The sequence below is a fragment of the Sturnira hondurensis genome, unplaced genomic scaffold, assembly GCF_014824575.4.
Source record: "Sturnira hondurensis isolate 20B ecotype Veracruz unplaced genomic scaffold, ASM1482457v3 Scaffold0018877, whole genome shotgun sequence".
NCBI lineage: Eukaryota > Metazoa > Chordata > Mammalia > Chiroptera > Phyllostomidae > Sturnira > Sturnira hondurensis.
In genome coordinates this window covers 267,810-288,464 of record NW_028091508.1, presented here as the reverse complement: position 1 = coordinate 288,464, position 20,655 = coordinate 267,810, and the positions used below count along the sequence as shown (strand labels likewise).

General features: G+C 43.5%; 1 protein-coding gene across 2 annotated transcripts in view; it reads left to right on the top strand.

Moving 5' to 3' along the window:
* Positions 1–20,655, top strand: part of PRKCB (protein kinase C beta) — a 347,363-nt gene that overhangs the window by 307,348 nt on the left and 19,360 nt on the right. For both annotated transcript variants that reach the window (XM_037070671.1, XM_037070670.1), the window contains exons 12-16: positions 420–482; positions 2,282–2,420; positions 7,999–8,079; positions 8,369–8,476; positions 12,972–13,112. In XM_037070671.1, the coding sequence (XP_036926566.1) occupies positions 420–482; positions 2,282–2,420; positions 7,999–8,079; positions 8,369–8,476; positions 12,972–13,112 (532 nt within the window). The remainder of the gene's footprint in view (positions 1–419; positions 483–2,281; positions 2,421–7,998; positions 8,080–8,368; positions 8,477–12,971; positions 13,113–20,655) is intronic.

Genomic DNA, 20,655 nt, shown 5'->3' with positions numbered 1-20,655 from the left:
ATAATAGTAGGACCCCCCTCATAGGATTGTTATTAGGATTATATCAGATAATAACCTAAAATGATGTTAGATAGTTGGCCAGCCTTCAGCAGATGGTAGCTGTTATTACTAAGATATTTTAACCTTGTATAATCTGAAACAATCATTCTCCATCTAGTCCATCATATCCCATGACCTCTTCTCCACTAAGTAATTGCTGAATGTCTGATGACCCCAATTCATTCTTAAGGTAGCCTCACAGCTCTCTAAACTCTACTTATCCATCCACACTCCCCTAGTTTGTTTTATGAGACGGGTGGCTGACCATCCATGGTGGAACATTGATGCCCTCTGCCCAGTTCAATATTATATTGAATTCTGAGAGTTGCCAAGCATATGGTGTCCTTGCATTTCTCCATGGCTTTTTTTTTTAATTTCAGATTTTATGCTGCAGAAATTGCCATCGGCTTATTCTTCTTACAGAGCAAGGGCATCATTTACCGGTACGTGAGCACTTTCCATCTCCTCATCTGCCTTTGCTCCTCCCTTCCCTGCCTCTTTCTTCAACTGCTTTTAAAATTAGACTCTGTGGTGGGGGAGGAATCCTCCAGTGCTAACTTGGGCATGTGTTCTACCAGGCAGCATCGCCCACTGCCCTGGCAGAGTTCAGCTGCTGTGTGTGGTGATAATGATCCCTATGGACTCTGCCACCAGGGATAGATTGGAGCCTTAAACTGGAGACCATTTGCTGTGGTAGGAGGAGGCTCACGGTAGGGCCCATCACTTCTTTCTTTTGCCCAGGGACCCCACATTTGGGGAGCAAGCAAAGAATACTGGCTATCAGAATATGATAGATCATAGTATTATGAAACAAATAGTGTTGTTTTACTGTGTAACCACAATTAGAAATGGATTTCCTAGTAGCTTGCCCTGAAAGACAGGATTAAGTTTGGGACTTGGCATTTGCTCATTTTTGGAGGAGCAAGTATATGATCATAGCTGTATGAGTCATACCATTTTATGTTTCATGCAAAGCAGACTATTGAGCCTGAGGCTGCTATTTGTCAGTGAGTCTGGGGTGTGCAATTCTCCTTGCATCACATGGATGCAAATAGCATAGACAGTGCCAGCCCGGGCTGCTTTGCTGTATGAGAGAAACAGGCAAGGGCACGGGGCTTCCAAAGGGCACTTGGCGCAGGTGGAGGTTTGTTTAAGAGGCCCTGATGAGCCACAGAAGTCCATTTCATTCATTCATTTGACAAACATTTATCAAAAGCCTACTATGTACTAAGCAGTGTTTCAGGTGGTGGGGGTACCTGTGAGAATAATAGGCAAAGCTACCTGCCTTAGTAGAACTTGTAGTGGTGGGAGACAGATACATAAATTAAGATTTAATCTGTCAGTTGTGATAAGAGCTATGGAGAAACATCAAGCAGTGGGGAGGGCTGGTATGTGCTGGGTGGTGCTGGGTTGCCCATCATTCTGCAGACAACATGGGATTAGGGTCTGAAGAGTTAGGGTGGCCTCAGAGTCCTGGACCTTTTAAAGCAACTAAAGGATGTGGGACTACAAGGCATAAAGGGATCAGTCCTGGTGGTCTCAAGGCAGGTAAAATGGTGAGTCTATGGGTGCTGGTGGGATGAAGGGATGGAAGGTGGGGTCCTTTCCAGAAGCCTGCAGTCCCAGGGCCTTTTTTCACTCCTCGGAATGGTGATAAGAAATCTGGTTGGGGTGGGACGATCTCTCATCCTGAAGGCAGAGGCCCCACTCACCTTTACTCCTAATAATGGAGGGTAGAAGTCAGAAAGAGGAGTGGTTTTACCTGGCACATGTCCTAGAGACTGGCCTGGGAGAGCTTGGCACACTTGGGTTCTCTCAACTAGTTTTTTTCCTCCATTATTCTTCTTGATATAAAAAAATAATTCTGTGAAAAATGTCTCTTTCTGCAAAAGATAAGGGGGCTTACACACATCAGTTTGTGAAATGCTACTGGATACAGGAAGCCTCTGCAGACACTCTGCCCTTCATTTAGTATTCTGTGGGCCTCTCTTCTCAGATCTGATGTCTCACTATGTCCTCGTGAGAAATTTGGCACAGTTGGCTTTATAGAGAAAGAAAAACACAAAGGTTTGTGCACCCTTCTTGATCTTCCTGCTAAGTTGTAAGCTATTGGAGGGGAAGGGCTGCCTTATTTTCACTTCTGTCCCCCCATAACACCTAGCACAATGTTTTGCACAAAATGAGTGGTTGACCTAAAATACATAACATTTATTAAGTCCCTAAATTCTTTTGTTCCCAACAGTGACCTAAAACTTGACAACGTGATGCTGGATTCTGAGGGCCACATCAAGATTGCTGATTTTGGCATGTGTAAGGAGAACATCTGGGATGGGGTGACCACCAAGACGTTCTGTGGCACTCCAGACTACATCGCCCCTGAGGTGAGAGCCAACAGGAACCCAGTGCCCATTGCACCGATGTCCCCTGCTCCCTAGGTGGCTGCAATAGAGCAAAGCTCAGGCTGTCCTCCTCCCATACTCCAGGTCATACCCAGGTCATACTCCCATACTCCTTTGAGATCATGCATGCAGATGAACTCAGCACAGATCCAGAAGCTCAGGACCAAAATACATCAAGGTTTGGGAGAAATTTAAATAAAACTCAAAAGAACCATCCATCACATATCAGTAACATTTTTTGTCAAGCTCCTGTGACTCATGGCCAGATGATACCTCCTAATCATGACATTGCAGTCTTTATTAAGAGGAGGGAAAAGAGAGAGAGAGGTCCCCTGGGCTGACATATGACAGAGGGTGTGTCCTAACAGGTATGCAGTAGTTGTACTAAACTTTGGTAGACTCGGAATTTTTCTTTTGATGATGAAGATACAAATGAAGAGTGAAGATTTAATTCTAGTAACCATTTCCTCCCTTCCTAAAGGAAATGGTCAGTTGCCAAATGAGTTTCCCCAACACATCATGGTACAAAAATTTGTGCCAGAGGATAGTTTTCCTTTTTCTCTGAATTGGTGCCCAGATAGGTTACTTTCTGTGCAGTCTGTTACTAGACTTTTTTAAGGAATGGAACCAAGGGTGTGGCACAGAGTCTTAGAAATGGACATTCTGGAATTCCTTTCATTGACTGTCTTTCACTTGATAGGTAACAATGGTGACAGGAGACCTCATATAATTAAATAACTCAGCACAAAATTTAAAACCTGCATTCTCTTGTACCAAAGCAGGTCCTCTTCTGGAACCTAGTTCCTGGAAACACACACACAAACACGTACAGGTAGAAGGATGTGTATTCAAAACCCTTTCTTCACCAAAGCACTATTTTTGGCAGACAACCTCAATGACTATCAGTAAAGGGATGGTTAGCTCCAATATGCAACATTTCTATTAGGAAATAATATGCAGTCTTTATGAAGTTCAGAGTACATCCGTATGTACCAACTTGAACAATAGCTATCAATCAGGGAATGGGCAATAGACTGAACTATTTATAGTACGAAATACTACTGACATTGATTCAAAAGAGTGAGATTGATATATATATGTATATATATGAAAAGATCTTTAAGACATATTGTTAAGAGAAAAAAATCAAGGTCAGACTGATGAATGCAACATGATACCATTTGTGGAAAATTAAACAATACACAGAACACTGCTATATGTTTCCTATGAGTATGTGCATGAGTGTGTAAGAGCATGGAAAATCTGGAAGATTATAGGTTTTATAACATTGGCTACCTTTGGAGTTAAAGGCATGGTAAAGAGAAATCTAGCTCAATCTGTATGCTCTTTAAAATTTTCACAGTGTACAAGTATAAAGGACACATGGACAATAACTAAGGTGGGGGTGGAAATGGGAGGGAGGTGAGGAGCACTGGGAGGGGGGCAGGGCTGGGAATATAAGACAGAAAACTGTACTTGAACAAGAATTAAATTAAAATTTTCACAATGCAAATGTATTTTTTATTATAATTCTGGAGTCATTAAAAATATCACCTTTTAAAAGAATTAATCCTTTTAAGGACCGCATGGAGTTTTCCTTATGTAGCCTACCCTGGTTTATTATCAGACATATTTCCTGAACTGCCTGGAGTTCCATAATCTCTGGCTCTCTCGCTGCACTTGAAAGTCACCTGAGGAGCTTTTAAAATGTAGGCATCATCCTGGATGGATGGAGTCTGACTCTCTGCAGGGTGGTGCCCAATGTCTGTGGTTTTCAACAGTTGCCTGGGGGTTGTGATGCCAACATGCCCAAGGGGCCCCCTCTCCAGCCCACTGATGGAGTAAGGGGCAGGTTCAGCTTCACCATCAGCTAACCATCACCTCCAGCACCTTCTTTCACGTCCTCAGGCTCTCTTCTCCTTTGTAAGAGGATTAAGTTGTTAGGTTCTCAGGAAGATCAATATGAAGTGATGTGAAGATACTGATACAGTGAAAAGTGTCCTCACAGAAAGCCTTCTCCCTGGTGGTTCATTCTCCTTAGAGGACGTTTCTGATCTGAGCAGGAACCTCAGGTGGGACATGACATTTTATGAACAGACCAAGTTTGTGCAGACATATTTACTCAGTAAAATAAGCAATAACTGAATTAAATAACTTTCTAGTAATAGCAAACATTTTGAGGATGTAATATATGAGAGGCACATATTTTTCTTCCATCCTCACATATCCTATGACATCATAGATATCATTGTGAACTTTGTTTGGTAGATGAAGAAACTGAAACTTAAAGAAGTTATGTTTCTTCTTCCAAGGTTGCACAGCTGTGAAGTAGCAGTAAGGATCCAGAGTTGGGACTTTGACCTTTTACCTTTGATCTATCACCTCTGAGCCCCTTTGATGCATAGTTTCATACCCTACATACTGAAATATGGATGGTCACAGCTATTCTAGATTTTGACATGCCCTAGCAATTTGGTAATAAGTATCAAAAACCTGAAAACTGACTTCCAACCAAGATGGAGGTATAGGTAGATACAGTTTGCCTCCTCGCACAACCAAAAGAAGGAAAACACCAAATTTAAAAACAAAAAACAACCAGAACTGCCAGAAAATCGAACTGTACGGAAGTCAAACAACCAAGGAGTTAAAGAAGAAACATTCATTCAGACTGGAGGAAGGGCAGAGATGGGCAGCCAGGGTGCACAGCAAGGCGGCAGCTAGAGCACCTGATGGGTGAAGTGGCAGCTTACGGACTGGGGCAGACAAAGCTGCGGCTGGCAGACCAGTCAGTCAGTCACACATTAACCGGGAGGAACAACTGGGGAGCAAGACAGGCCACGAAACCCAGGTCCCAGTGTGGGGAAATAAAGCCTCAAAACCTCTGGCTATAAAAGGCTTTGGGGGTTGCAGTGTCAGGAGAAACTCCCAGCCTAACAGAAGAGTTTGTTGGAGAGACCCACAGGGTCCTAGAACATACACATATCCACCCACCTGAGGATCAGCACCAGAAGGGCCCAGTTTACTTGTGGGTAGCAGGGGAAGTGACTGAAAGCCCCATGGGAGCTAAGCAAATGCCATTGTTTCCTCTGTGACCCCTCCCCCACACACAGCACCACAACAACAGCAATGGAGGTTGTGCTGCCCTGGTGAATAACCAAGGTTCTGCCCCTTATAATGTAATAGCTATGAGGAGACAAAGAAATATGGCCCAAATGAAAGAATGGATCAAAGCTCCAGAAAAAATGTGACTAAGCAATGAAGAGATAGACAATCTATCAGATGCACAGTTCAAAACACTGGTCATCAGGATGCTAACAGAAATGCTTGAATATGGTGTAGTAAAAGAGAGGAAAAAGTGAAGGCTGTGAAAGTGAAAAAAAAGGAAAATGTACAGGGAACAACTATAACAGGAAGGAAACCGGAATTCAAATCAATGGTTTGGAGCACAAGGAAGAAATAAACATTCAACCAGAACAGAATGAAGAAACAAGAATTCAAAAAAATGAGGAGAGGCTTAGAAACCTCCAGGATAACATTAAATGTTCCAACATCCGAATCATAGAGGTGCCAGAAGGAGAAGAGGAAGAGCAAGATATTGGGAACTTAATTTGAGATAATAATGAAGGAGGACTTCCCTAATCTGGCAAAAGAAATAGATTTCCAGGAAGTCCAGGAAGCTCAGAGAGTCCCAAAGAAGTCAGAACCAAGGAGAAACACACCAAGGCACATCATAATTACATTAGCCAAAATTAAAGATCAGGAGAGAATCCTAGAAGCAGCAAGAGATAAGGGGACAGTCACCTACAAAGGAGTTCCCATCAGACTGTCAGCTGATTTCTTAAAAGAGATCTTGCAGGCAAGAAGGGGCTGAAAAGAAGTATTCCAAGTCATGAAAGGCAAGGACCCATATCCAAGATTACTCTATCCAGCAAAGCTTTCATTTAGAATGGAAGGGCAGATAAAGTGCTTCCCAGATAAGGTCAAGTTCAAGGAGTTCATCATCACCAAGCCCTTATTGTATGAAATTTTAAAGGGACTTATCTAAAAAAAATAAGATGATCAAAATTATGATAGTGAAATAAACTCACAACTATCAACAACTGAACCTAAAAAAAAAACAAACTAAGCAAACAACTAGAGCAGGAACAGAATCACAGAAATGGAGATCTCGTGGAAGGTTATCAGCAGGGAAGGGTTGGAAGAAAATGGAAGAAAAGGTACAGGGAATAAGAAGCAAAATGGTAGGTACAAAATAGACAGAGGGAGATTAAGAATAGTACAGGAAATGAAGAAGCAAAAAAACTTATATGTACAACCCATGGACATGAACGAAGGATGGGGAATGCTGGTTGTGGGGGGAGGGTGCCCGGCAGAGGGGAATAAAGGGGGGGGGCGGGGAATGGGACAACTGTAATAGCATAATAAAGGAGATAAGAAATAAAGAAAACCTGAAAACTGTATATATCAATTGACGCCCCAATTCTACTTCTAGGTATTTATTTGTTTATTTTTTTGGAAAAAAATGTGTCACTTTATTTGTACACTTAAAAAGTTGCACATGGAAACATGGAATACAGTTCTGTGAAACAGGAAGGACTGTCAGGGAAATTAAGGGTGTTGCCTTCCACACTGTCTTCCAGCCTAGGAATTGATCTTCAGAAAATAATTAGTCAAATGTCAAAACGTCTGTGGAAGCATTTAAATTGTAGCATCAGAGAAATCTAATCAATTGGGAATTGATAAAATAGATTTGGGGTAGTCATTCTGTGGAATACTATATTAAGGTAAACCTGATTATATTGACATACAAATATTAACATGGAAATTTTAAGTGAATAAATTTATTCCACACATGAAAGTGTTTATATAAAATATATACACATACAAAGAGCTTAATATGTGTTAATAGTAAAGGCTCTGGAAGAAAATAGATTAAATATCAATCATAATTTTTTGTCTTGATTAAGGATTATGGGTGACTTTAATTGTACTCTCTTATCTATATTTAAAATAAATAGTAAAATATTAATAAATGCTATTACATTTTTAACTTAACTTTTAAAATGTGGGTAAATAAAAACATAAAATTTATTATCTTAACCATTTCTATAAATATACAGTTCTGTAGTGATAAATATATTAACATTGTTTTATAAATGCTATTACTTTTATAATGAGAAACAAAGACAGTTTTTCTTCTTAAAAGGTCACATTCACTGTATTAAAATTAAAAATAACACACCATACTAAGTGACTTCAAAAGACACAGATGTTTTCCCCACCTGCAGGTGCCTGTGAAAGGAATATCTACCTTTCCAAAGGGTGAAGAAACAGCTCAGGTGGATGCCGGGCTCCCTGTTCTCTGTTTTAGACAGTGGCCTGCATCTGGAATAGTGACCGTCAATTTAATCTTTCATAATAGGCAGGTGACAGGCAGAGGAAGACCTGTCCCTCCACCCTGCCCCCAGCAACGGTTGCTCTCACTGTGAGGAGCACCTTCAGTCTCCAGCTGTGAAGGAAACCTGCATGTTTCCCTGATGGACTGCCTTCTGTCTTCCAGATAATCGCTTATCAGCCCTATGGAAAGTCAGTGGACTGGTGGGCATTTGGAGTCCTGCTGTATGAAATGCTGGCTGGTCAGGTAATCGAATTTTAAGTGATTTGTAGGAAAAGTCCTCCCTTCACCCCATCTTTGTGGTTTCTTTAGAAGAAAGTGTCAGCTTGATATCCACTCATAAATCATAACCTCTCTGACTTCCATGGCCTTGCATCATGACCCCAGCCTGTTGGCTGTTTTTCCTCATCTTCTTGCTGACAGCCTTGGAGTGCAGCTCCCTGAGGGCCCCAGGGAGGAAAGCCTGCTGGTTTGAGATGGTTGGGGAGGTTCAGGTAGGAATCCTCCTCCTCACATCCTGTCTTCTGTCCCACAGGCACCCTTTGAAGGGGAGGATGAGGATGAACTCTTCCAATCCATCATGGAACACAATGTGGCTTATCCTAAGTCCATGTCCAAGGAAGCAGTGGCCATCTGCAAAGGGGTGAGTGAGTTCCTGAGAGCTTTGAGCCAGGACCTCCACAGGACCTGCACTAGAATGCCCCACCTGGGAGGAGGAACAGAGACCGAGCTCCACCTCTCCACCCCACTTGGCAACCCCAAGCTCTGGCTCAGACCTGCTGCCTTCCCAAGGAAACAGCACTTTTTCTCATTTGCACAACAGTGCTGTAGAGGCCTTCCTATAACTGCATCTTGCTGCTGGCTGTGCTCCAGCCTCTGGCCCAGCATAGGGAATGCTGACTGGAATGAATGAGCCAGGAAGCACAGAGATCCAGCAGAAGACCTGGATCATGTGGGAAGATGGGAGAGGTCTGCAGCATGAATCCACAGCCATGCCTTAGACTGCTGCATGTGTGTGGTTAATTCTAAGAGCATGTGGCTTTTGTTTGAAGAAAATATACTTTTGAAGGGTTCTCTAAATGAGCTGACCCAAATTCAGTCACTGTAACTCTCTACCTGCCCCCTACTCAACACCCAATCAGCAGAGAGCAAACACACTTGTACCCATGTAGCTTATGTAAATCACACTTGTGAAGGAGGCAAGACACCTGTTTTGGGGTAGGGATTGCTTGTTGTGCATCTGGTGCTAGGCCAGTGTGTGCTCACAGTGACTTGAGTGAGTCCCTGGACATGAGTGGGCCTCACCTTCAGTGCCATTGGGCTGACCTGATGTGCTTTTGTATTTTGCAAAGGGCCCCATGTGGCTTGAAAACTATATGCCTTTAAACATATTATCCAAATGTGGTAACTTTCCACCTGTGACAAGTGTGAAAGCAACACTATGAAGCCTTGGAGAATAAGGCCCAGAAATGACACCATTTTCAAGGCATGTTCTCAAGGTTAGAGCGTGGCTGTGCCTTCCAGCGGTTTCCCACCTGTCTGTCTGAATAAAGCAGACCTGCCAGTCCTAGATCCTGGGGTGTTTGCAGATTCCCCATTGTCTGCCCCAGCCCTGCTTTTTCCTGAGTGACCACTCACAGGTGCCATGTGAGCTGCCTTGGGTGACAGAATGCTGGAACACTTGGGTGGTTTGGGCCAGCCTCTCACCACCTTGATAAGTCTACACACACCTTGTCACACCTGCGCAATTCCTACTCTTAGTGATGCACCTAAGCTGGGTGTTTAAGCTGCCTAGATTAATATACAAATGTCCCTAGGGATTAGTCTCAATTTCTAACATCTTAAAGTGAATTGGTTAAAAATATTTTCTGTGAAGTTATGAAGCAGGGGCAGAGGATTGAGATCTATAGGTTCATTAGAAGCTTAAGTGAGGCTTGTAGAAAAGAGAGCACAGAATGAGGCTGGTGCAGACCCCTGTGGATTTTATGGTAGGGAGGGACAGGGAGGATGCCACCCACTGAAGTTTTAGTTTGTTTAGTGATTGCCAACATTTAAAAATCAGGGATGTCCTATAAACATTCAGCTTTTCAGTGTCTTAAAAAATGCAATGTTGCCATGGTGAGCCTGACATTCTGCAAAGCACATCAGCTGGAATGGGAGCCAGTGACCCCTTTAGATGGAGCGTGCCCTCTCCAATTTGTTAAAATCCCCATGTGACCCAATTTCATCTGGTTTCAAATCCTGATCCCAGCATTATAAGCCCTTTGACACAAGGAAATGGTTTGACCTCATCTGTAGATCAAGGCTAATGATAGGACTATACATAGGGTTCTCGGTGATTAAAGGAGTTCATGTGTGTGAATCACTTAGAATAGAGCCCAGTGCTCTTCCTCCAAACCCTTGAGCTTTATTGTTATTGTTATTAATTGTGGCACTACTATGTTTCATGCCAGACTCCTCTTGGCACTTGAGTTTGCTCCCCGATGATAGGAATTTTGTAAGTGGGGGATTTTGGAGATCAAGAGCCCCTTTACAGATTTCAGCCTTCAGTTTTCTGGGTGCATGGTCTCAATCAAGTTAACTTTGCATCACTGGGATTTTATTTCTTAGTATTCATTGAACAGAGCTTTTGAAAGTATTAAATGACATCACATAAGAGAAAGCTTCTTGAGTGGTGTTGGCACATAATAGGTGCTCAGTACACACTCAAGACCTTCCCCATCACAACTCTGCCTGGCCTGGACAGCTGGGGATTCTAAGTGGGTCATGGAGGAGAGAGGATTTTCCAGGTCAGCTACATTCAGCTTCAGCTCTAATTAGCAGTTTCCCTAGTAGAACAGATTTCTATTAACTCAGGACCCATAACCTTCAGGGTTACTGGGGTGACTTTTCAACTACTGGGTTTGGGGACCTTTCTGAGTTGAATGGGCTGAGTCCAGTGTGAGTTCTCTCTTTGAGGCTGAGCCTCCAAAGAAGGGGTGATGTGAAAGTGAACAGCCAAATACTTCCTGCTGATCATCAGGCCCCAGGGGATTCGTCTGGGAGGCTATCAGAGATGGGAACTACTGATTAAATCCAGCTGTCTGCAGAGCTTCAGGCACGTGGCAGGGGTGCAGGAACTGGACAGAGCCTCCTGTTAGTGTGGGTCATTTCTGCAGTGGCTTTTCTGTGCTTGACACCCTCCTACTTAGATGAAAATTGAGCAAGGCTTTTGGATGCAGTCTCAATTCAAATGAAAATGCTCTTTCTGTATCCACCATTATTTTCTATCAAAGAAAAAAATCAGTTTATCTTTGGTCAGATTACCACTCCCACTTTGAACAAACAGAAGACAGAAGCCCAAATTGGCCACACATCTACATGAAAACAAGCAGAAACTGTGTAGGACAGGGCTGCAAAGCATTGGGTCCAAGGCACATCTGTTCAAGTCACAGCTCTGTGACTTATCTGTGTGATGTGGACAAATTACTACTTAACTGGACCCAATTTTTTCTGTCTGGAAGATGAGGATAATAGCTGCTAAGACCTCAAAGTGTTGTGAAGGTGAAAGTATAATGGGTGGGGCTGAAAGCCTTTGGCACAGAGCCTTCTCAGTGAATGGAACCATTACTGATACTATTGTTTGTAATAGTACTAGTAGCCATGATTTCAAAGCCCTTTCTTTTCTCCATCCTAATCCTAACAAATATCAAAGCTTGGCTCAATTTTCTCACTCTCCATAAGCCCTTCCTGACCAAGCCAAGCCACAAATATCTCAGGGGAAACCACACATGAAGAATTCTTCCATTTCTCTTAAAAGCCCAAGTTTTGGAGTTAGGCAATGGTGGGATCCAATCTCTACCATTTACTATCTCTGAGTCCTTGCTAGTTGCTCAACCTCTGTGTTACCTGGCTTGTCATTTAAATGGAAAAATGATATATACAACTCACGGGGTTATTGTCAGAATTAGGTAAGACCGTGCATGTAAATAAAGAGTTAGCTTAAAATGTTAAGTGCCCAGTTATTTTCCCCCTGAAAGATAAAGCACATATGGCAAGTATGTGTGTATGGGGATCAGGAGGAGGTAGTTTCTGATGGAAAATTGTTTTGTAAGCAGGAATCAGTGAAGCTGAATGTCCAGCAGAGCAGGTGTGACTTGCTGGGTTCCTCCCTTTCCCGTAACCAGCAAATCCTGGGCAAAATATATGGGTTCTGACATCACGGCCACTTGGTGTCTGCTCAATTCTGGGAAGCTTTTTGGACTTATATGTTCCAATCATTTTTGTTTTGAGTATAGATGCCCTTTTGTTGGTATTTTTTTCAAATCATTGCTCTTCCATTTTCACGTTGTACATTGGCTAAAGTCCTAAGCTGCTTTGGATTTATTTATAATAGGAAGCCTGTCTGGTTTCATCTTGGAGCTTCTATTCATTTTGTTATTTAGCATTGGCTCAGAGACCCAAAGATGGAAGGTTTTGATAATTAAGTAATTTAAATGGAACACCAAAGAAACCTTAACAGAATGTAGTATAATGTGTGATGCAAGGGGAATGAGCTGGACTAGGTTTTGACTACTTAATGAGTTTTCAGAAAATAATTACTTGAAACTTGGGTCTGTCCATTTCAGCAATAGTTTTTTCTGTTTTGTCATTTTCACAAAGGCTTTACTGAGAAGTGCAAATATCATCTGAATGAGTGTGTCCTTTGCCTTGGTTCAACTCCAGTTTTCTTGGGGTGGGAGGGGAATTTGAAGATATTGAAACTGTTCTCATTAAGTGCAGCCGTAATTGCATGAAACAAATTCTTAAGCCAAAATTCATTGTGTGACATTTCTAACTTGAAGTTCAGAGCTTGATTAACCACAGGGATCTTGCTCTGGGATGAGTAGCTGTAGGTGCTATTTTCGAGTTCGCCTATTAGAAAGCCCTGGCCAGGAAATTATTACTGGGATGAAAAGCAAAAAATAAAATTAGTTTGGGTTCTTTTTTTTCAGAGTTTTTTTTTTTAATTGTAGCTTACATTTAATATTATTCTGTATTAGTTTTACTGGGGACTTTTTAATGTGCTTTCTTCCCTGATTCATTAGAGGAATCACTTCAGTTGCTCAAGTGTCCCCTTCTGAAGTTCATGAAATTGAACGTTTCTCTTTCTCTCAAAGCTGATGACCAAACACCCGGGCAAACGTCTGGGTTGTGGACCTGAAGGTGAACGTGACATCAAAGAGCATGCATTCTTCCGGTACATTGATTGGGAGAAACTTGAACGCAAAGAGATCCAGCCTCCATATAAGCCGAAATCCGTAAGTAGACTGTGCCCTGACTGCTGGGCACACACCCCCCACATGCTGGTTCCCAGTCTGGTCCGCGTGAGTGTACACACTGCTCTTGGAGGGGTGGGAGGACTTGGCCACTTGCATTGTTCATATATCTGTACCAAGTCACTGGTAAAGATGGAGATTTCCATTCATGCAGTCTAGCCTCTACTTATGTGGGAAAGATGGCAAATATTGAGTTTGTCTCATCAATTCAGTTACTGTAACTGTCTTTGCCGGTGGCTTTTTTCTTTTTTTGCTGGTGGAGTTGTTCTTTGGTGAGCAACACTTAAATCCACATTTAGACAGTGTATGATAAAGAATCTAATTTTGCCTTCATTTTTCCTTGGTTCAACAGTGTCATTTTCTCTTCATATTAACGTTGAAAAGGTCATGTTTTTTATTTCAACAGTGTTTAAATTTAATTCTGAAACACACACTGTGTCTTAGTCAGTAAATAAGCAGCTCCCTACTAAAGGGAAAGAAAATGAAGCAGAAGCCAAAGTGCTCACAGACCTGCTGGAGGCTCTGCGTGTAGCTATGATGCTGAAGTAACTGTTATAACGTAAGAAGGAAAATCTCATATTCCCACCTCTGCCCACACATGAAGGTGTTCTGTCCCCCAAAACTTGGAAGAGAATATTTGTCAGCATCTGAATTCATCATATCAGTGAATCTGCTGGGAGGATATTTCTTCGTTAGATAAGTAGAACAGAGAACTGGTGACTTTATTATGGGTTGTAAAACTGCCCACTGAGGCTGAAAAGTAAACCTAAATATTGTCATAGAAACCTGAAGTTGTAAGAGTCTCAGATGTGAAGAAAATAACCATGATAACCACATAAATTTTTATTAGTAGTTATTACTATTATTAATCCCTTGGCCACTCTCTATGGGCCACACATTGTAATAAGCAATTCACATGTAGTCTTCACCATGACCTGTTTATAATGGAAGAGGAAAGGGAGGCTCAGAGAACTTGAGTGTTCGGTCCCAGTTCATTCAGCCAGTGTGCGGCGATGGAGCCAGGAGTCAGACAGTCAGGACCCCATCAGAGACACACAGGAATGCCTGGGGCAAAGGACAGGTAGTTTAAGAAAGCCTCCCAGGTGATTCTCTCATCTCCCCAGTCCTGCACATCTCAAATGATTAGAGGACAGCTGCTCTGTGGGTCCTGTTTCTCTCTGGACACTCTCTGGTGCTAGGAAACAGGTTTCTTAGGCAGCCAGTTCTAATGTATGGTCCTTTCAATTGTTGCATACTTGTATGCTGATATCATATCAGCCGCCCAGAACTGCCATCCTTGGGTCCTGTTCGGTCACCCAGAGCCTCTTTCTCTGTAAATAGAAGCTTGAAAATGCTCATTTTTATGCTCCCAATTCTTGTGATTTCCAGGCTCAACACCTCCCGGCACCCCACCCCCCCCATACCTGGCAAGCATGTCCTGTATGACTTCACCTCTATGTCTCTATTCCCTCCAGGTAATCAACACCCATGTAAAATACAGACATAGGATTGAGCTCAACATTCCCGATAGTGTCTGACTCTCAGTGAATACAGTGGGTTCAACAAACAGTCTGTTGGTTATTCTAGAGATGGTGAAATTGGATGAGTCAGTTCCCCTCTCCGCTCCTATTTTATTATCTGTAATAAGGTGATAGTAATAGTTTCTCCATGAGAGGACCGTCTATACATAAAACACTCAGCATGTGCCTGGTACAGGAGAATTGGCAATGATTTGTTCGTGGCGTCACACATTTATTAAAGTCTCATGTGCAGTGTCTTTGAGGGCACAGTGTCAGTCCTGCTGATGCTCTTCCTTAAGAGAATGTTTCTGTGTACACTTAGGGGCTGGAGAGGGGCCTGCAAGTCAAGGGCAATATTATCACTTTTATTAACCCATTTGGAAAAAGAGCAAACGGCAATCTGGAGAGAAGAATGGGTTGTCTGTTCAGGAAACTCGGAGGTTGGCCCTTCATGCAATCTCTAAGCATGGATCCTGCCCCTCATTTGGCCAGAGGAAAAATGTAGATGCTTTCATCCCCACCAGCTTTGAACCTTGTGACACTGGGGTTCTGGTTTTAGTGATAGACAGTGGTTTTCGTAGTTTGGTCTCCTGCCCAGCAGTGTCAGCATCCCTGGGGACACCGGAAGCTCTGACAGTGAGGCCCTCCATGGAGTCTGACACACGCTCCAGGCTGTCACCACTGTGGAGTTCAGTGTGAAATGCTGAGGCAGAAGAGGTGAGCCGAGGCCAGAGGAGTGTGGACCTGAGGAAAATCTCTTTAAGAGGAAGACCCTGTTTCTCACCAGTCTGGGTGAGAGGTTGTGGTTCCCGGGAATAGGTCACAGACTCAGGTGCCTAAAAGGCAAGGCAGGTAATGAAAGTGAGGGAGGAGGGAGTGGTGTGGACAGAGGCCACCTGGAGAACTGACAGGCTGTCTAAAAGGTACAATGGGTCCTTGTTTCCAGCTGAACAGTTGGAAGACTCCGTTGCCCATTGTGACCACTGTAATCTTTCTACATCATCCAGGAGGGTAACAGCTGGTTTTTCCTGAGCACCCTCTGGGAGCCGGCCCCCAGGCTAGCCAGCTTTGCTGGGAGGCAGGGAGGCAGGCTCCACACTCCATCCTTGTCAAGACTTTTATGTAGATGTATTTTTTGATATATTGGCAACAAATTTTTAAAAATTAGGCACAATTCAAGCCAAATAAAACACATACATGAGCTGTGTGTGGCCATGGGCTGTCAGTTTATAACCTCTGGGGTAGTGATTATTCAGCATCACGTTGATGTTCAGCCAATTCCCGTTAGTTCTGGTTATTTACAGCCGGAGTCTGTTCTGACTTGTCAAATATTTTGTCTATTCGTGCTGAGCAGTAATGACTGTAAAAGGTCCAGCCCAGTGTCTGGCTTACCAAAGGTACTTGGGAAAGGTAGCTGTTCTTATGAAGAATGAAGAAGACAATAATTAGTAATGGTCAACAGGAGCCTTCAGCTGTTGTGCTTTGGATATGGCTTTCACCCGGTCAGTGTCTTGAATTCACTGGTATGTGTTTAAACAGTGACTTTCAAAGCAGTGACTGGGTGGGGCTTATATAGTTCCAGATGGTCTGCCCCGACTCTAAGGAGAAGGCACTGCCCTTGACGTCCTCAGACTGAATTAGAAATAATGATAATGAGTATGCCACCCACTCGTTTGACGCAAATTGAGTATATACCTTTCACATCACACACACCAACCTGAGAGCCCCCATCTAAGGGTTTCTCATTTCCTCTTCCCCACAGCTTCTGAAGGGCTTAGGGCCAGTGCTTGTGGAGTCCTATGTGCCTTGTGAGTTATTAAAATGCATGCATGAATCTGTTGGTGTTCCTGATTCACACATGCCATTAAATAGAATGAGGCAAGGAAAAAAATATGGGCAATAACAGAGGAGTATATCCAAACATCAGTAGAGATCATTATTAGTGTAGGCCATTAAAACAATTTTAAATGGGTTTTCAACGTTGTTCTCATTGCCATCTTTTATAGTGGCAAGGAGCTGTTCACAGAGTGTTGCTCAAAACTACTGGCACACACTAGCTTTGGTGTATTGTTTCAGGGCACAGAGTAATCTTTTAAATGTGCATCCAACTGTATCGCTCTCTTGCTTCAAGCCCTACCCCACCTATGGCTCTCTGCTGCCCCCCAAATAATGTCTTTTCTTCCTTAACGTATATGGCTTTTGGCAACTTCCAAGGTCCATCCTCTGCTCCTCTCTAACCTGAGCTGACAGTGAGAACCAGCATTTCTGAACTTCTTGCAGCATCTGTCTTCCCCTTCTGGTTGTGTCCATGTGGAACCTCCTCCTGGACACCCCAAGCCCTTCCTGCCACCTTTTCCTTCTATCACCTTGCTTCTTTCCCTCATGAAAGAGCAGAACGTCACCCTCTCAGGGAGGCTCTTGCTGGTCCTGAGCGGTGATCCTGTGCTAGTGTCCTATGAACAAACTCATCACGCGCTCTGTTGTAATTTCTTGTTCAGTATCTTATATGTCTTTCTGACAAGACTAAATGATTGTGACAGTTGCCTTGCAGTCTCATCAAAAAGCTTAGTATATAACAGATACTTAATAATTTTTATTGAGTAAACAAATGAATAAACACATGGCTCTATAATAAGATACTACAGTGTATTCTGCTAAGGAATGTAAGGGATTCTGTGGGGACCTTTTCATGCAGGGCTGTCACATGGATGCTGACTTGTATCTGCCATGGCGCCACGTCATTGTGCAATGTGCACCCATGGGGTGATGGTGAAGGGTCTGATGTTTGGCTGCTTGTACTCTGCATGGAGAAGGCTGTGACTCCTGCCATCTCTCATCGCCCAGGCAAGTGTCATGGGTACCATGATGTTGCCTAGCAGAGCCTCTTAAACATAATGTACACACGTGTCACTTGGGTATCTGATTAAAATGTGGATTCTGATTCAGTGGGTCTTTGGTCCAGCCTGAGATTGAGAATTGCCAACACACTCCCAGGTGACAGAATGCTGCTGGCTATGGGCTACGCTTTGTGTGGGCTACGCTTTGGGCTGGAACATGGTTCTATGAGGTGGTGCCAGCTGGTGAGTTGGTTGGCATATCCTGTTGCTACCGGTGCACCATGTTGCATGGTGAGGGCTGTACTGAAGGGGTGACAAGCTTTAGTGCAGACATTAGTGCTGGTGAATGTGGATCAGATGCATAGCAGGCTGTCTTGGATCAGTGTGGTAGGTGCGAGATGCTAGTCTCTGTGCTGAAGGGCAGAGTATGTGGCTGAGTGCATTTGGAGGCAACGGACTGAGAAGTGCATGTTCTGGTTCTGTCCTCTGTGGTGACATTGTCATGCACTCTGAGTCATTCATTCAGAAGGCATTTATTGAAGTTAGGTACTGTTCTAGGTAAGGGCAGGGATTTTTACTATTCATAGCAATAAAGACAGTAAAAACCTCTGCCCTCATAAAACATTTTAGAGGGAGCAGGCAAATAGCATAGAAATCAATGAGTATGTTAGAAGTCACTAAGCATTGTGGAGGGATTGGGGCCTGGGAGAGCTGGGTCAGGGAGAAGTCAGTTTTAAACAGGGTGATAGAAGGCCTCAGTGGGAAAGTGACATTTCAGCAAAGACGGGAAGAAAGGGAGGGGATGGGTAGATTAAGTATATATCTGGGGGTGGGGGCGTGGCTCGAGTGGTAGCAACAAATGCAAAGGCCTAGAGGAAGGAGCTCACCCGGCACATTCTAGAACAGCAAAGGCAAGGTGGCAGAGCTGAGTGGCTGACAAAGAGACAAAGGAGATGAGGTCAGAGCACCCACTGTAGGGTCTTTGACTTCTATACCAGGTGAGATGAGTGGCCATCGGGGTCTGTGAGCAGAGAAAGAGTTTGATCTGACTTTGGGTTTTTAAAGGATCACTCTGACTTCTGCAGATGTGAGGGTGAAACAGGAGATGGGCTATGAGGCTCTTGCAATAACTCAGAGCTGTTTTAGAGCCTCCAGGTGTGTTCATCTTGTCATCTGCAGCCCCACCCAGTTCCTATCCCTGGCACTTTTTAGATTCCCAGTACCTACCCCATGGGGCACAAAGGATGTATGCATAAATGTGCTTTGAATATAACGTGTGGTCTCTCTAAGTCTGGGCACTGGTGGAAAGCAGAATGAACTAATGAAATAAGTTGTTGGGGAAGCTCTGGAATGGGAGTGCTGGCTTGCAGGGAGGGTGTAGGGCAGGACATGGCTGGGCGATGGGTTTTACTTCCTCCTGTCAGTGTAAATTACATGGCGTATGGAAGGCTCTGGGTGCTGAGGGCTGTAACCGAGGCATTCCTGGACTTCGGCTGTGCCATAATCCAGGATGCATCGAAGCCACACCATGGGCGAGCATGTTTTATTGGAGAGTGCTCAGTACATGGTGTTGTGTGATCTCCCAGTACAATGTATGCTATCACACATAGTGTGTTTAAATCAAAAGCCTGACTGTGATTTTGATGACATTCGTATGTTATTTGCCTTAGTGAAGTCCAGGAGTGTCCATAACACCTACTGCAGGGCTCACTGTGAAAATGAGGTAGGACCACATACCTTGGGTTCAAGGTTCTAGCTGACTCCCAGTGGGTGGCAGAGATTCAGCAAGTTTAAAAATGAGAGAGAAGTAAGTAGGCAACAAGAACACTCTGTACCATTACAGTCTATGGAGCCTAAGACGCTAGAGTGTGTCAGCCACCTCCCCCCAAGGAAACATGGCTGAACATTGTTCTGGAGGATGGTCAGTCTGATCATCCGTTCACTCCAAGCAGGGCCTGAGGAGTACAGCCAGAGGAGAAGCAGGCATTAAGGAGAGCCCTTGTCCCTATACCGTGTCACCATGAGCAGCGCTAGTGCCATCTTAACATGATCAGTGCACTCCCTTCCCCCTTTTTTCCATTCCAGCCTAGCTGTCAGGCCTCACACCCTCCAAACCACAGTACTATATAGACTGATCCCATCACCCCTGCTCTTGTAGCTCATGCTCATCTTCACTTTATGTAAAGCCCTGGAGAATTTTGAAGCCTTTGCACATCAGGAAAGCCTCAGAATCTTACAAAGTGAGAAAGCAGAGCCCCTGTTTCCACCGTACTGTATTCCAGCCTTTCACCTAATATCTTCCCAGCACACTGCATATGCTCTCTGGTCACTCAATACCCCCTCACTCTGGGAGTGTAAATGCTGTGCTGCTTCAGAAACTAAAGTGTGCTCACCAGACTTGACTTCTGGGTTATTCTGTCATCCAAAAACATTGCTTATGCTGCTGAGGTCAAAAGCATCAAGCGCTGCTTTTCTGAGCTGCACTTCTGTCCATGTGACATTCTCCTCCAAACCCAATTGCCCTTCTCACTGTGTGAGTGTCTCTGTGTGTGTGTGTGTCTGAATGTGTGTTTGAGGCGCTGACATTTCTGAATTGAAACTATAGCATATACACCTTTGTATGTTTGCTACTAATACTACAAATTCAAGATTTATTTCAGAAAGGAGTATCACTTTTACTTCATCTGATTGATATAAGGAAAGACTTACAGCTCCCTCAAAGTACCAAGTGCTCAAAGGAACAATACCTTTTGGGAAACAGGAATTTAAAATAATTCTCATAAAATCTGTGCTATTCAAATACATTAGAAGCAATGCTGAGTTCTTGTCTGTGCCAGGCACTCTCTTTAAGTGCCTTCCGGTCATTACCTCATCCAATTCTCAAACAACTCCATGAGATAGGTGTTGTTCTCACCACACTGCGGGTGAGGGCATGCAGCTTAGAAAGGCTAAGTCTTTTGCTCAAGGCTTAGGGCCAGCAGGTGGCAGGGCCAGGACTTGCACCATGGACTCCACTCTGCTGAACATCCTTGGTAAGATTATTAGGAGCACTCGGAGCTCCTTTTAAGGTTTTGATTGCACTAGTACAAGAAAGTTAGAATAACACCATCTAATGGTTTCTGTTACATAATAGAAAAAAGGACTAAGTATTCTTACAATTCAAATGAT